Source organism: Glycine soja, chromosome 5, assembly GCF_004193775.1.
Source record: "Glycine soja cultivar W05 chromosome 5, ASM419377v2, whole genome shotgun sequence".
NCBI lineage: Eukaryota > Viridiplantae > Streptophyta > Magnoliopsida > Fabales > Fabaceae > Glycine > Glycine soja.
In genome coordinates this window covers 1,833,720-1,846,721 of record NC_041006.1, presented here as the reverse complement: position 1 = coordinate 1,846,721, position 13,002 = coordinate 1,833,720, and the positions used below count along the sequence as shown (strand labels likewise).

The window sequence follows — 13,002 nt, the reverse complement described above, 5'->3', positions numbered from 1 at the left end:
TTAAATTCAATTATATTTAGAAGAAACAATGGTAAACAATACTTCTAAGAAAGATTGGTGAATCAATGGTGAGAAAATGCATTCATGGAATTAAAGTTATGAATAAAATTCAACTATATAATTTTCTATCCAAAATAGCTTTAACTCATAATTAATTTTAGACTTGAAATAATTATAGACTTGTATAATATAAAATTAAATATGTGAAAAATCATTTATAATTAATTTTTTAACTAATTTTTCAACGTGAAATCACAATAATGCTAACAATTTCCCATGCATAAATTCCACTCTAAAGGTTTGAAACCTTAGATATAACCGATGAAGTTAAAGTAAAAAAAGAAAAAAGAAGGAATGAATTTACAATATCACTATATCTTTATGTTATGATATATACGTACCAAATTCAAATTGTTGATAGTATAAAAAAAGGTTTGACCAACAAACTAAAGTGATTCCCATCAAAGTCTATTTTTTCTTTTTATTTTTAACTGTCATTTTACCAATCAAAAGCAAGTACATTTCGTAAACCATTCCTTTTTTTTTGGTATTATATATAATTTCTGTGATATATGGAGAGGCACTTTTCCCCACTAAAGGCATGAATTAAGAAAGAAACTTTAAGCTCCTGTGCACTTAAGTAAAAAACTTAGCACGATCGTTAAAAGGTGGTTCATGATTGAAAACCTTAACACATAATTATAACTGGCAATGAAAATTACACACATAATGTTGCCACCTTTGTTTTGCTTATTCAGAAACTTCGGAATGATATGAATCGAGAAGGAATATAGCCTGAACGTACATTTTGGAAACTAGATATTTGCCAACTATACTTCACTGTTATCTTGGGCTTCAGAGTATCATATTAAGGAATAAGCCACGTCATGCATGGTACGTACAGGGTAAGGATGACAAAGTTAAAAGTTGCCATAAATGGCATGTTGTCAACCTAATAAGTTCGTTAGTTACTAACTAGACAAACATGAGAGAATATTTAACCCCTAAACTCGTGCAATACCATAAGTTTTATTTAACCCTTTTTTTTTTTCCTTGTTCCAATTCATCACTTTCTCTCTCCATCTATCTTGTTCTTCAATATAACTTAATTTCTGCCAATTTTCTTGACATACTTTAATAATTTGTCTTTGTTTGTCCTTGAAGGGAATGAGACTGCTGATTTCTTGGCCATATCTTTGTTGATTTCAGCAGGGGCCTGATCGGCAGTCTCTTTCGATATTTGATCTTTCTAACGCATTGCCTTTTCATGTAATGTTCTCATTTCCTCTAGCACATTTTGAATTGAATTTTTTAGAATGTTTTTTCTTTTGCAATTTTACTTTCTGCGAGTATATGGGGTTTGTTCACTAGCTTCACCACCACGTCGATTGAATTTCAATCATTGTGTTGGTTTGCTTGGGAGATTTTGCCTTTGATACATACATATATATATATATATATATATATATATATATATATATATATATATATATATGTATGTATCATGATATATATATATATATATCATGATAAGGCAAAGACTGGTTTGATTTTGTTGTCTCTTTCCATTAATTTGGATGTTTTATAGACAGGGTGATGAGAAATTAACCAGGTATGAATTTGTTATTTGTCTTGACATTGAATTTGAAATTGTCTTTTATGTATATATCATATGTGCGGGTGTAATATTCCCGCAAGTCCAGCTGTGTTTCTTGCCTAATTAATATTTTACCTTCATTCTCTTCCTGTTGTTTATCTCCTTAGTTTGTCTCTGTCAAGCTAACTGCCAAATCTCGTTTTCATCTTAATTAAATTAGCATCTAAGCCTACAAAACTAAAAAGAGTTCAATGTGCTAGTTTACTTGAAGCAAATCCTTGTCTCTTTAGGTTTTTGCATAGAAAAATTAACACCTAGCTATAATATGTTAATATGTGATTTTTCATTTTTTAGATTTTGGTTTTACAGCTTACTAAATTTTCCATTGCAAAATCTGGACCTTGTATCATTTGACTTGACGTTACTGGCTGATGGAAACCGGAGTTGATAACAAAAAAACAGGTGAACATGATTTTCAACAGGCATCTCAATTAAAGGAAGAAGAACAAGAAAGAACAAACAATAGCAATTTGGATGAAGCTCATCCTTCATCACCATCACAATCCCGAAAACCATCTAGTGCACTGGAATCATCACAAAGCAAACCATCTGCATCTGAGACTATCCCCACAAATGTTGAATCACAAACACCAGCAGAATCTGGTGAAGATGATGTTCCCAATAGTTCTATGCCAAAACATGAACATGGTGATGTGGTAGTTAGGGCAAACAACCAAGGAGCAGAAATACAAAACCCTCCAGTGCAAGTGATGGAGCGTTCAGGTGAATCAGGAGCCTCTCCTCGGTATGTTTTTCCATCCCATGTCTTCTCAAATAGCAACGCAAACTCCACGGTGGAATGGAGCACTGCCTCCACTGAATCACTGTTCAGCATCTACATGGGAAACATGAGCTTCTCAAATGAATTGATTTGTTTTAAATCCGGAGAGTTGGATAAGCCTGGTGATGTATGCATGCATGATCAGACTAATGCTTCACCAACTCACCAGCCAGATGCCCAAGCAGAAAACAAATTCAATGATATCAGCAAAAGAACTTATGAACTGCAGTTACTACACGAAAAAAGTTCGAAGGCTGCTGAAGCAAAAGCTGCTGAGACAATGAGAGAGGTTATAATGGAAAGTAGTCAAACCACAGAGAATGTTGGTAAAGGGGATGATAAGGCTTCCAATTTCCATCGCCAGTCAAATGGCAGCGCCAGTTCCTACGCGTTTCAATCGTAAGCTTTGATCACTAACTACTTTGTTATGTGTAGTATTATGCATGCTTAGCTTCTTTAAGTTAATAACTTGAATAATCAACTTAATTAGAAATGAATGGAGAAATTATTATAAGGTCGAGGATCATGTAGTGTCAACCAATCTTCATGTAACATATTACTAACTATTTTTTTTGTACTTTAGAAATGTGATCACATGTCAGGTATAGATTGGTTGGAAGCAGATAATCTCGGACCTGTAATAATTTTTTCGGATGATTGATGATGCATGTTTGTAGATAGTGATCTTTTTTTTTTTTTTTGATTAATGTGAAGGTCGAAAGGTCGAGATAGAAGTGTTTCATCCAAGGGTGCTGGAGAGAAGCAAAATCAACAGAAGCAGCCAGATGAAGATGAAGCACCAAGTGCAGCTGATCAGGCCCCGAAATCATCCACAAATGCACCTAATAAATGGCTGAATTGCTTTTCGTGCTGTATTTGCTGTAATTAGGACACATTAAGAGATCATTACAATACATCAAAGTCTCTTGTCTTTTGACATAACCGTTAACCATTTCTATGTCTTATTAAGTTAGCACCATGCACAATCTACATAGCAGGGTAGCTCTAGTCAGTTAGTTTTAATTCTACTTTTATTTGTCATGTTTCTTCTGTACAATCCTAGTTTTGAAATCAGAGTCAAAATTTCTTATTTACTTTGTATAATAGGTTGTTAGTTTAATAGTAGTATTAACAGGTTAACAAAGAAACACCAGAGGTAATTCTCATGGTATTCCATTGCAAGCTTGTAATCTCCTATCAGATTTGGCATGTTCACAAAATATATATAGACTACTAGATGAAATGACTATTATTTACTTTCCTAGTTCACAAAACTGTGATAATCGAAATAAGAAATGGTCGGTGGACACCTCACCACTCTAAACAACTTATTAATACTGGTCATTGTTCTCTTCCCATCAAATATCTATCATACTTGTACTTATCTTTTTATGAGTTTTATCTCTTCTTCTCACTATATATCAAATAGGTGATTGGATGTCCACCAAGTCATTTTTTAATTGAAGTAAAAGGAGAAATCAATCACCAAACTTGTCTTTAACTAGAATGTGACATATTTATTTGAATATCATTGTTAAATGCTTGAATGTATGTGTAGTTTTTTTTTGTTTAATGAGAAGTTTTTGTTGTTTTTTATTTGGCATCCAATAATTTTTTTCCATCCAGTCAGTTTATTTTGAAATAGAATAATACTTCCAATTATGATTACTTTTTGCTGAATTCCTCTTTTTATGTTTTTTTAGATAAATTCCTTTTTAATAACCAAAATAGTGCTTTTAATTAGTCATATTTCTTTTTTAATTTTTTTTCTCTTGCTTTATAGTTTTGAATTCCGATTACTAAATCTTGTGGCCCATTAGGTACCTATGAACTTTCCAGTTTATGCGGCGCGGTAGTTTTTTTAATTATTTACAATTTTTTAAAACATTTAAAAATAAAGAAATATATATATATATATATATATATATATATATATATATTAGATGATGCACGGAAAATTTTGGAGGAGGAACTTTATTTTTCATATAAAAATTATACTAGCAAATAACTCACATTATTCCATTATAATTACGTTTATGGAGATCATTAATTTAACATTTTGTAAAAAATATTTTTAAAAAATAAAAAATTGAATAAAAAATGTAATTTTAATAATATATACTTCACCGATTAGTCATTATAATATCATATTCACATTAGTTTGTATTAAATTTGATCAGATATCATGTTTATTATCGATAAAACAATTCTCAGGAAAAAAAACATTTTTAACAATTTTTAAACAATGAAATTTAGTAAATATGAACTTAATTATTTAATTTTAAATATCCTCGATTTCAATTAAACATATTTTATGAGTTTATAATAATTTTCAAATAACTAAAATTACTAATTTACACGTAACTATTCAAGTTTTAAACGCATCTATAATATTTTTAAAAGATTAAATTTTTAAGAAAAATTATAATATTTTTTAAATAATTCAAATTTTAATTTAAATATAATTATTTAATCTTAATTATTCTTTAAAATTTTAATTTCAATAAAGCATTTGTGATCATTATAAATAATTAAAATAAGTAAGTTTAAAGATATTAGTTTAACCCGTAATACTTTATAATTTCGTCAAAGTATTTATTAAAATTAAAATAATTAAAATTACGTAATTTGAAATTACTAAGTTTTACGCAACTATTTTCAGTTTTTAAAAAATATCTATGATACTTTTAAAAGTTTAATTATTTAATCTCAATTATTTTTAGTTTCAAGAGCAATTTGTAAAACATTGTAAAAATTTTAATTTTCTTGGAAAGTATTTATAAGAGTTTCAAATAGCTAAAGTTATTAAATTTAGAATTATTAACTTAAGTGCAATTGTTTTAATTTTTTATATTAAAAAAATTAGTCCTCACTTTTGACTGGATCATAAAATGCATATAAGAACTTGCTTTCATACTAAAATAAAATAAAAAATACTTTTCTTATTAAAAAATAAAGAATACTAATAACACAATAAATTTAAAACTTAAAAGAAATTAACAATATATTATATAATACTGATTTTAACTTTCATGAAAAATTAGTCATTTTCAATTAATTTATTTTCTGAATCTATTAAATGCACGACAAATTAAGTACTAAACTATCAAATTTACAATAAATTTAATCTTCGACTTTAGAATTTTTATATAAATTGTTTAAAAAGATATCATACATTTTTAAAAATATAGTTTTATCCAAGAATATTAAAATTAAAAATACTGGTAAGATATTATTTTTAAAATATTAATGAATTAATTTGTCGTGTAAATTAAGAATATTATTATGATATGTATAATACGTAAAGATGGGGTGAATAATACAATTATTATGACATGTATAATACAACTATTTCTATGTAATAAAATTTTAATAAATCAAATCTTGAATTATTCTAAATTTTGAATTATCTCATTAAAATTGTATTAATTGCATTAATTAAAGGAGAATGAATTTGATATGGAGATTGCTAACTTATTCCCACTATATTTTAAGAAAGAATAAGTTAACAATTAACACCTTTTCCTATGGACAAAAAAACTCATTAGCTTCCATGTTTTAAAAAATCATTTAAAGTAAAAGGTAATTTTGAGATTTCATCTATTAGCACTCTCATCTCTCTCTCCAATCAGTCAAATTGTCCTCATAAATCACATTTGCTGACACATATTTCTCTTCCTCCGACCTCTCATCCTGAACTTGAATTTCGTTTTGGACATTGCTTTCACGTACCCTTGAATTTTCAGTGGATTTTTTAAAAACTTGTGAGTACTAGGATGATGTATTTGCCACACATTATGGAGATTTTTATTTTTATTTTTATGGATTATTGGAAAATGACCTAGACATTCCGGAGATTCAATGGATTTTGGTAGAGACTTTATATCGTAATTTACATTCATCTCTCGTTTCTAAAACTTCTATTTCAAGCGTTTCTGCAGTTTGTGATTTTGAAGCCCATTTTAGTTGTTACACTTATAGAAATTGGACAAAACCTTATGACTTATGCTACTGTGTGCAGATGAGAATTTGCGGGAAGAGTGAAAGAAATTAGGAATTAGGGGGAAAAAATGTGATGTCAAGTGTAATTTTGGAAGATCATAAGACAATCTTACTAATTTGAGAGAGATGAGAGTGCTTATAGATAAAATCTCAAAATTATCCTTTATTTTAAATGATTTTTTAAAAATAAAGAAGTGAATTTTTTGTCCATAAGAAAATATGTTGATTGTTAACTTACTCTTTGTTAAAAATTAGTGAGTGTAACTTAACAATCCCTTATATTACATATATGTTTTTTTTTATTTTTAAAAAGATATAAGAAACGTATAATGAATTTAATAACATTATCAAAGTGCCGTCTGTTTATTATCTACTTTTTATTTCTCTGTGTAGAAGATGAAAATTAAATAGGTTAAAATTATAGTTGAATGTAAATTTTATTGCAATTCAATAATTTTTTATTGAACCAAAAAACACTTTAACAAAAAATAATTTGTTATTGAATTTGTTTTACGTGTAACCTATGTTTCTAATTTATTAAAGGAACAAATCTAACTTCATAAAAGAATAGAAACAGAATTACACGATTTGAATTTTCAACTTGTTTTACTTTTGCCTGGAAAAATTCATCATTAAATTGAAACAACAATATATTAATTTCATTATATTAATTTGTTCTGATTTGCGAGGGAAAACAGATGGAAACAATAAGATATTACCATGTATTAAAAATATTATTTTCATTTTCTCACCATCGCGTTTCCCAAAAAAAAAGCAAAACGGAAGGCGCGAATTGTTTGCGGAAACGAAGCGCGAAAACTAGGAATTGAAAACGCCGCCCACAACATAACACATTTCAGAGCAAATTCCCATTTCCCGCCACACACCCCACTATACAAAAACACTCTCTCTCTCTCTGTTTCCTCCAAAAACAAAACTTTCCCTACACACTTTCTTCCAATGGCCGCCAAAACGGTAACCCCCGACGCCGTTTCGACGCTCCTCGCAAACCCTTCCCCCGATTCCACATCGGATCTCCCCGACATCGTCGTTCAAGTCCTCGATCTTAAGGCGACAGGCAATAAATACATGTTCGTCCTCTCTAACCCTCGCATTTCATTGCGCTTTTCCGTTTCCCGCTCCAGATCTGTAACTAATTGCACCGTTTTTTCATGTACAGGTTTACTGCTAATGATGGAAAAACGAAACTGAAAGCTATGATTCCTTCGGATATGCGCTCTCAGGTGCTCTCCGGGGCTATTCAAAACCTAGGTCTTATTCGCGTCCTTGATTACACTGTCAACGATATCCCCAATAAATCGGACAAGTAAGTTACAATTTCGCTGCCCATGTCGCTTCGTATTCCCGCTTTTGAAGCTCATTTGTGTTGTTTGATTTATTTTTTTCGATGCAGATACCTTCTTGCCATTAAATGTGAAGCTGTATCTCCCGCGCTTGAAATGGAGATAAAGAGTGAGGAATCTGGATCTGGGATTCTTTTGAAGCCCAAAGTAGAGGGTGGAGTCAAGACTGAAGGTGCTGCTGCTGGGATTCTTCTCAAGCCCAAGCAAGAAGTGGTGACAAAATCTGCTAACCAGATTCTACGCGAACAGCATGGAAAGTGAGTTGTGTTTTTTTTTCTTTTCTTTTTTTGGTCTGTGTTCTGAAATTTAGGGGTTTTATATTTTTGTTTAGGGTATGTGTTTTTTTAAGTTCTTTAAAGAAATGTAAAATTTCCTCTTATTTTATTTTTAGTTCGGCTCCTGCTGCACGCATGGCAATGACGCGTAGAGTGCGTCCTCTTGTTTCGTTGAACCCTTATCAGGGTAATTGGACAATAAAGGTTAGCGTTACGAGCAAAGGGAACATGCGTACCTATAAGAATGCTAGGGGTGATGGTTGCGTCTTCAATGTTGAATTGACGGATGAAGATGTAAGAATTATTGTGTATTTATTTTGGAATTTGAATGTTGTCTTGCATGTTAAATCTGGAGGGTGATGTCGTTTTGTTTTGAAATTTTCCAGGGTACTCAGATTCAGGCAACTATGTTTAATAATGCTGCAAGGAAATTTTTTGACAAATTTGTTCTGGGAAAGGTTTACTACATTTCAAGGGGAACTTTGAAAGTTGCTAACAAGCAGTTCAAAACTGTGCAAAATGATTATGAAATGACGCTAAATGAGAATTCCGAGGTGGAAGAGGTGGTCGGTGAAGCAAGTTTTGTTCCGGAAACAAAATTCAACTTTGTGCAGATTGATCAACTGGGTCCTCATGTCAATAAGTCTGAGCTTGTGGGTGAGTGTTGTTTAGAAGATATGCTAATTGTTTGGTTTGTTTAATCTTTTATTGATTGTATATGCTTTAATCTCAGATGTTATTGGAGTTGTTAAGAATGTGTCTTCAACAATGAGCATTCGTAGGAAGAGTGACAATGAGAGTATTCCAAAGCGTGACATTACTATTGCTGATGACACGTGAGTATTTGCCACTTCTCACATACAATGTCTAGCTTTTTTTTTAAAAAAATATTATTGTGAATTGGGGAATGTTGTTAAGAGTGATTTGTAAACAGTATTTACTTTTTAATTGAGTTAACGATGACTTGTAATCCATGTACAGGAGTTCACATTGGAGTAAGGTTTTTGTTATTGTTACTTGTTAAATATCTATGCTTGCCATTTCAGGAAGAAGACAGTAGTTGTGTCCTTGTGGAATGAACTTGCAACTACCACAGGAGAAGAGCTACTGGACATTGTTGATAAATCTCCAGTTGTTGCAATTAAATCTCTCAAGGTTGGGGACTTCCAAGGTATGCTTAGGTGTATGCTTTGATAAGTATTGCATGATAAAGGTGCAAGGGGCTCATGTATTCTTGAACATCTGTTTCAGGTGTTTCTTTGTCAACTATAGGCAGAAGTGTGGTTCTGGTAAATCCAGACATACCCGAAGCAAAAAATCTCAGAAGCTGGTATGCTAACATCCATCAGGCTATAGTCTCCTTGTTATGATATTTTTATTTTTATGGCTATATTTATATGCTTGTCTGGGTCACAGGTATGATTTTGAAGGCAAGGATGCTGCAATGGACTCTGTAGGCTCTGGTTCAAGTCCAATATCTAACAATGGGATTAGATCAGTGTACACTGATCGTATTCATCTTTCTGACATAATCTCAAACCCATCATTGGGAGATGGAAAGGTATTTGGTTATTAATTTTCCTGAATGTTGGACATTGCTAATACAGTTCCATGTGGTTGTTTGATATAAACATTCATTAGACATGTTATTGGAACTCCTGCAAATTTTAATGGATTTTCATCCGAGTTTCTAGTCTAACTTGTCTCTTCTGTTGCTTTGGGCAGCCTGCTTTTTTCAGTCTTAGAGGACATATAACCTTCATAAAGCCTGATCAGGCAATGTGGTATCGTGCCTGTAAGACATGCAATAAGAAAGTTACTGAAAGCTTTGGTTCTGGATATTGGTGTGATGGATGTCAGAAAAGTGATGAACAGTGTAGTTTAAGGTCATAATTTATCACTTTTAATTTTATTCTCAAGTTTTCTAGATCATATTGGTATTTAAGATTTTTCACTTTGTCCATTTCAGGTATATTATGGTTGCCAAGGTTTCTGATGGAAGCGCTGAGACTTTTATCTCTGTCTTCAATCAGGAAGCTGAGAAGATCGTTGGATGCTCTGCTGATGATCTAGATAATCTTAAATTACAAGTAACCTCAGTTACCCTTAGCTAATTATTGGAACACGATGATAAATTGTTATTTTAATATTAAACCAAATATCTTGTTTATTTCAGGAAGGAGAAGATAATCCTTATCAGATGACATTGAAGGAAGCTACTTGGGCTCAACATCTTTTCCGGGTTAGTGTTACTCCGAACGAGTATAATGGCGAGAAGCGGCAAAGGATAACAGTTCGAGCAGTTGTTCCTGTTGACTTCGCTGCTGAGTCAAGGTTTATACTGGAAGAATTATCGAAGATGAGAGCATAAGATGCATATGCAGATTCACAGTTTCTACATCTTTTGGTTGAAGGTTATTTAGTATGTTACTGGTTGTAATTATTAATTAATTCCCTAGGTGGGTTTTATATTATGCACTTTGCCGAGCTCTAGAGAATATCTTACTCATCCACATGTTATTGATTTTCCGTTATGTCATCAGAGATTCCTCCAAAATTCTTCAAGCTTTGCCTGATTGAGGAGTGGATGAATTGGGTTCTTCCTATGTTTTGATTAGATTTATTTACGAAGGAGCATTGAGAGAATGAAATTTGTTACCTATATATAGCTATTTTTTTACTATGAAAAAATGATTTTAGACAATTTAAATTAAATATTTTTTAAAATAACTTCTCAGTTAACGCATTTAAACATAAATTATAACTTGTGAATGAGATTTATTTACGAAGGAGCATTAAGTGAAATTTGCGGTAAGGTGAATGAAATTGGCGTAACATGCAGGAACGAAAGTGGTGAAAAAAAATAAAGTTATAGCAAATACGAAGACACTGAGAGAATAATGGGGTAGTTCGTGGTATGGATATATCTGGATTATTATACGAAGAGGAATTCTTGTCTCTTTTGCCGGGATTAAGTATGAGATAATTTTTTTTTTCTATAATATATTTGGGATTAAAAAAATTATCCGCAAAAAATGTTTCCTTATTCAAACTGAGAACATTTACAAAAGTAACTCAAATGTTTGTGATTGAAATGCTTTTTTTTTTTTATAATTTCTATGATAATTTTAGTCCTTACATATACAACACATTATTACATTAGTTTGTACTTTGATTAATAGTTGCTAACTTACTGTGCTTTGAACTAAATTCTTGTGTCTCTTGCTAACTTCCTAGGTTCTAGCTATGTTTCCTGATCTATTGAATGGTCGGTCTTCTCCTTTCACTAGAGTGCAGACCTTTGGGTTAAATATGGACAGACTTTCTTCCTCCTATGTTATACCTACCAATGTCATGGCCTACTTATTTGGTGGATCTCCTGAATTTGTTTTCTTTGGATGGGAAGGTATGAAAATGGTATATAAATGGAACCTCTTGTAGTTTTCTTCTAGCATTTATCATAGATGCAGAACATTGGCACACCGATTATTTGTCATATTGCTTTATGGAATGCAATTAGTAATTCTTTTTATGCTCAAAATTACTTGAGAAGCAATTACTGATAACCGTTTGGTGTTTAAGAAAACTCAACGAACTAAGATACTAGATCCAACTAAGGTCTAATTTATAAAGCTTTAGTGTCAGATATCATAGAAGATTCAACAAAGTTTTAAGTTGGTTGTGGACTCCCTCACATTTGACACTTCTCTTGGGTCTGATATGTTAAAGGTTTGTGAAAATGGATTGGTCATATAAGAGAAGACTAAAAAAATAGCTAATGAGAAAAGCCAATCAAATAGAAAATTTATTGTAGTAAAAAAGGGTAGGGGAAGACCTAAGGCTATGTAATGGTAAGCCCTTCCACTTTATTCCATCCTATCATCATCCTTGAATCTAGTTGAATTTATACAGAAAATTGCTATATATCATTACTGTGAAAATTCATAGTTGTCTAATTTTAGCCCTTATGATGGACAAATATGGATCATATGCTAGAGTATTGTTCTTCAATGGCCTGCAGAGAGAACATTATGGTATATTTTTTTGGCCACGTTGAAATCAATTACTGATCTTATGTTTTACATTACAGGTGCTTAGAGTAAAATCCAATTTGATTGAAGATGGCTTCCAGCTAACTTCCACAGCTGTACCTTTTGGAGGATTACGAGATGTTTTGTTTGTGTCTTAACAAAGAACTTGTGTTTTCTGCAATGGAGTATGTGGCAATGCAAAGAGGAGTTGACTTATTGTTCTTAATCTGGCGTCAAATTTGTTACTATTTTTTTTTTTTGCAATCTTCTAGGATCTAGCTGTAATAGCCTGTCATGGGAGCTTTTTTCGGCTCTCTTGCTTTGTAAATAGCCTATTACACATGGAATCTCAATTAGCTCAAAAGAACAATTGTAAGTGGTAAACTGAATAGGCTTATAACAATAGATATCTGATGACTCTGATCTTAGATTTCTGTGTAAAATTGGGCAAGCTCAAGAGTTTCATGATTACAGCTTATAGCACATCACCTCTATTATATAAATGAGGCACCTTTATTTGCAGAGAGGTGTTCACTCTCCCCACTCTCTATTGTTATTTCTTAAGTTATTCTCTCCATTCTTCTTTAGCCGTGATATTCATACGCATAACTTGCAAAAGTTATGCTTCAGTGGTGGAAATTTATTGTGAAGTTGGTATTATTAGTATCAGCAGTGCTAAAGGTTGCACCTCCTTTTGTACTGACAGCAATCTAGGATGTTGTCTTATAATAGCTCTAATAGAAAAGAAAACGTGTTATTAGCTTTGACTTTTGTTTGAGATGCCTGAAACAACTGATTGACAGAGCAATCACATTTCTAGCATTAATGTAGTTGTTTTTGGTGATTGTGTGAATCAGAAGGGATAAATTGATGGCACTATGGTTTTTAAGCT

General features: G+C 31.7%; 2 protein-coding genes across 2 annotated transcripts; both read left to right on the top strand.

The window, feature by feature from the left end:
- Window positions 1-1,963: 1,963 nt before the first annotated feature.
- Window positions 1,964-3,633, top strand: LOC114411436. Its single transcript, XM_028375123.1, has 2 exons — window positions 1,964-2,837; window positions 3,153-3,633. Exons 1-2 carry the CDS (start codon window positions 2,029-2,031, stop codon window positions 3,325-3,327), a joined length of 984 nt encoding a protein of 327 aa, XP_028230924.1. The 5' UTR covers window positions 1,964-2,028; the 3' UTR covers window positions 3,328-3,633.
- Window positions 3,634-7,323: 3,690 nt separating this feature from the next.
- On the top strand, window positions 7,324-12,527 carry LOC114411798 (replication protein A 70 kDa DNA-binding subunit B-like). The gene is made up of 13 exons (XM_028375499.1): window positions 7,324-7,531; window positions 7,621-7,767; window positions 7,855-8,061; window positions 8,196-8,373; window positions 8,466-8,736; window positions 8,813-8,915; window positions 9,126-9,250; window positions 9,331-9,409; window positions 9,496-9,640; window positions 9,805-9,965; window positions 10,049-10,169; window positions 10,256-11,485; window positions 12,170-12,527. The coding sequence occupies exons 1-12, from the start codon at window positions 7,401-7,403 to the stop codon at window positions 10,448-10,450; spliced, it is 1,863 nt and encodes a 620-aa protein (XP_028231300.1). The 5' UTR covers window positions 7,324-7,400; the 3' UTR covers window positions 10,451-11,485; window positions 12,170-12,527.
- The last annotated feature ends 475 nt before the right edge of the window (window positions 12,528-13,002 follow it).

Bases quoted from the DNA above. Each gene is read 5' to 3' on its own strand.
- LOC114411436 (XM_028375123.1), top strand. From the start codon at position 2,029: ATGGAAACCGGAGTTGATAACAAAAAAACAGGTGAACATGATTTTCAA. The intron at 2,838-3,152 runs GTAAGCTTTGAT...ATTAATGTGAAG, and splicing joins AGTTCCTACGCGTTTCAATC to GTCGAAAGGTCGAGATAGAA.
- LOC114411798 (XM_028375499.1), top strand. From the start codon at position 7,401: ATGGCCGCCAAAACGGTAACCCCCGACGCCGTTTCGACGCTCCTCGCA. The intron at 8,916-9,125 runs GTGAGTATTTGC...TTGCCATTTCAG, and splicing joins ATTACTATTGCTGATGACAC to GAAGAAGACAGTAGTTGTGT. The intron at 9,410-9,495 runs GTATGCTAACAT...TCTGGGTCACAG, and splicing joins GCAAAAAATCTCAGAAGCTG to GTATGATTTTGAAGGCAAGG.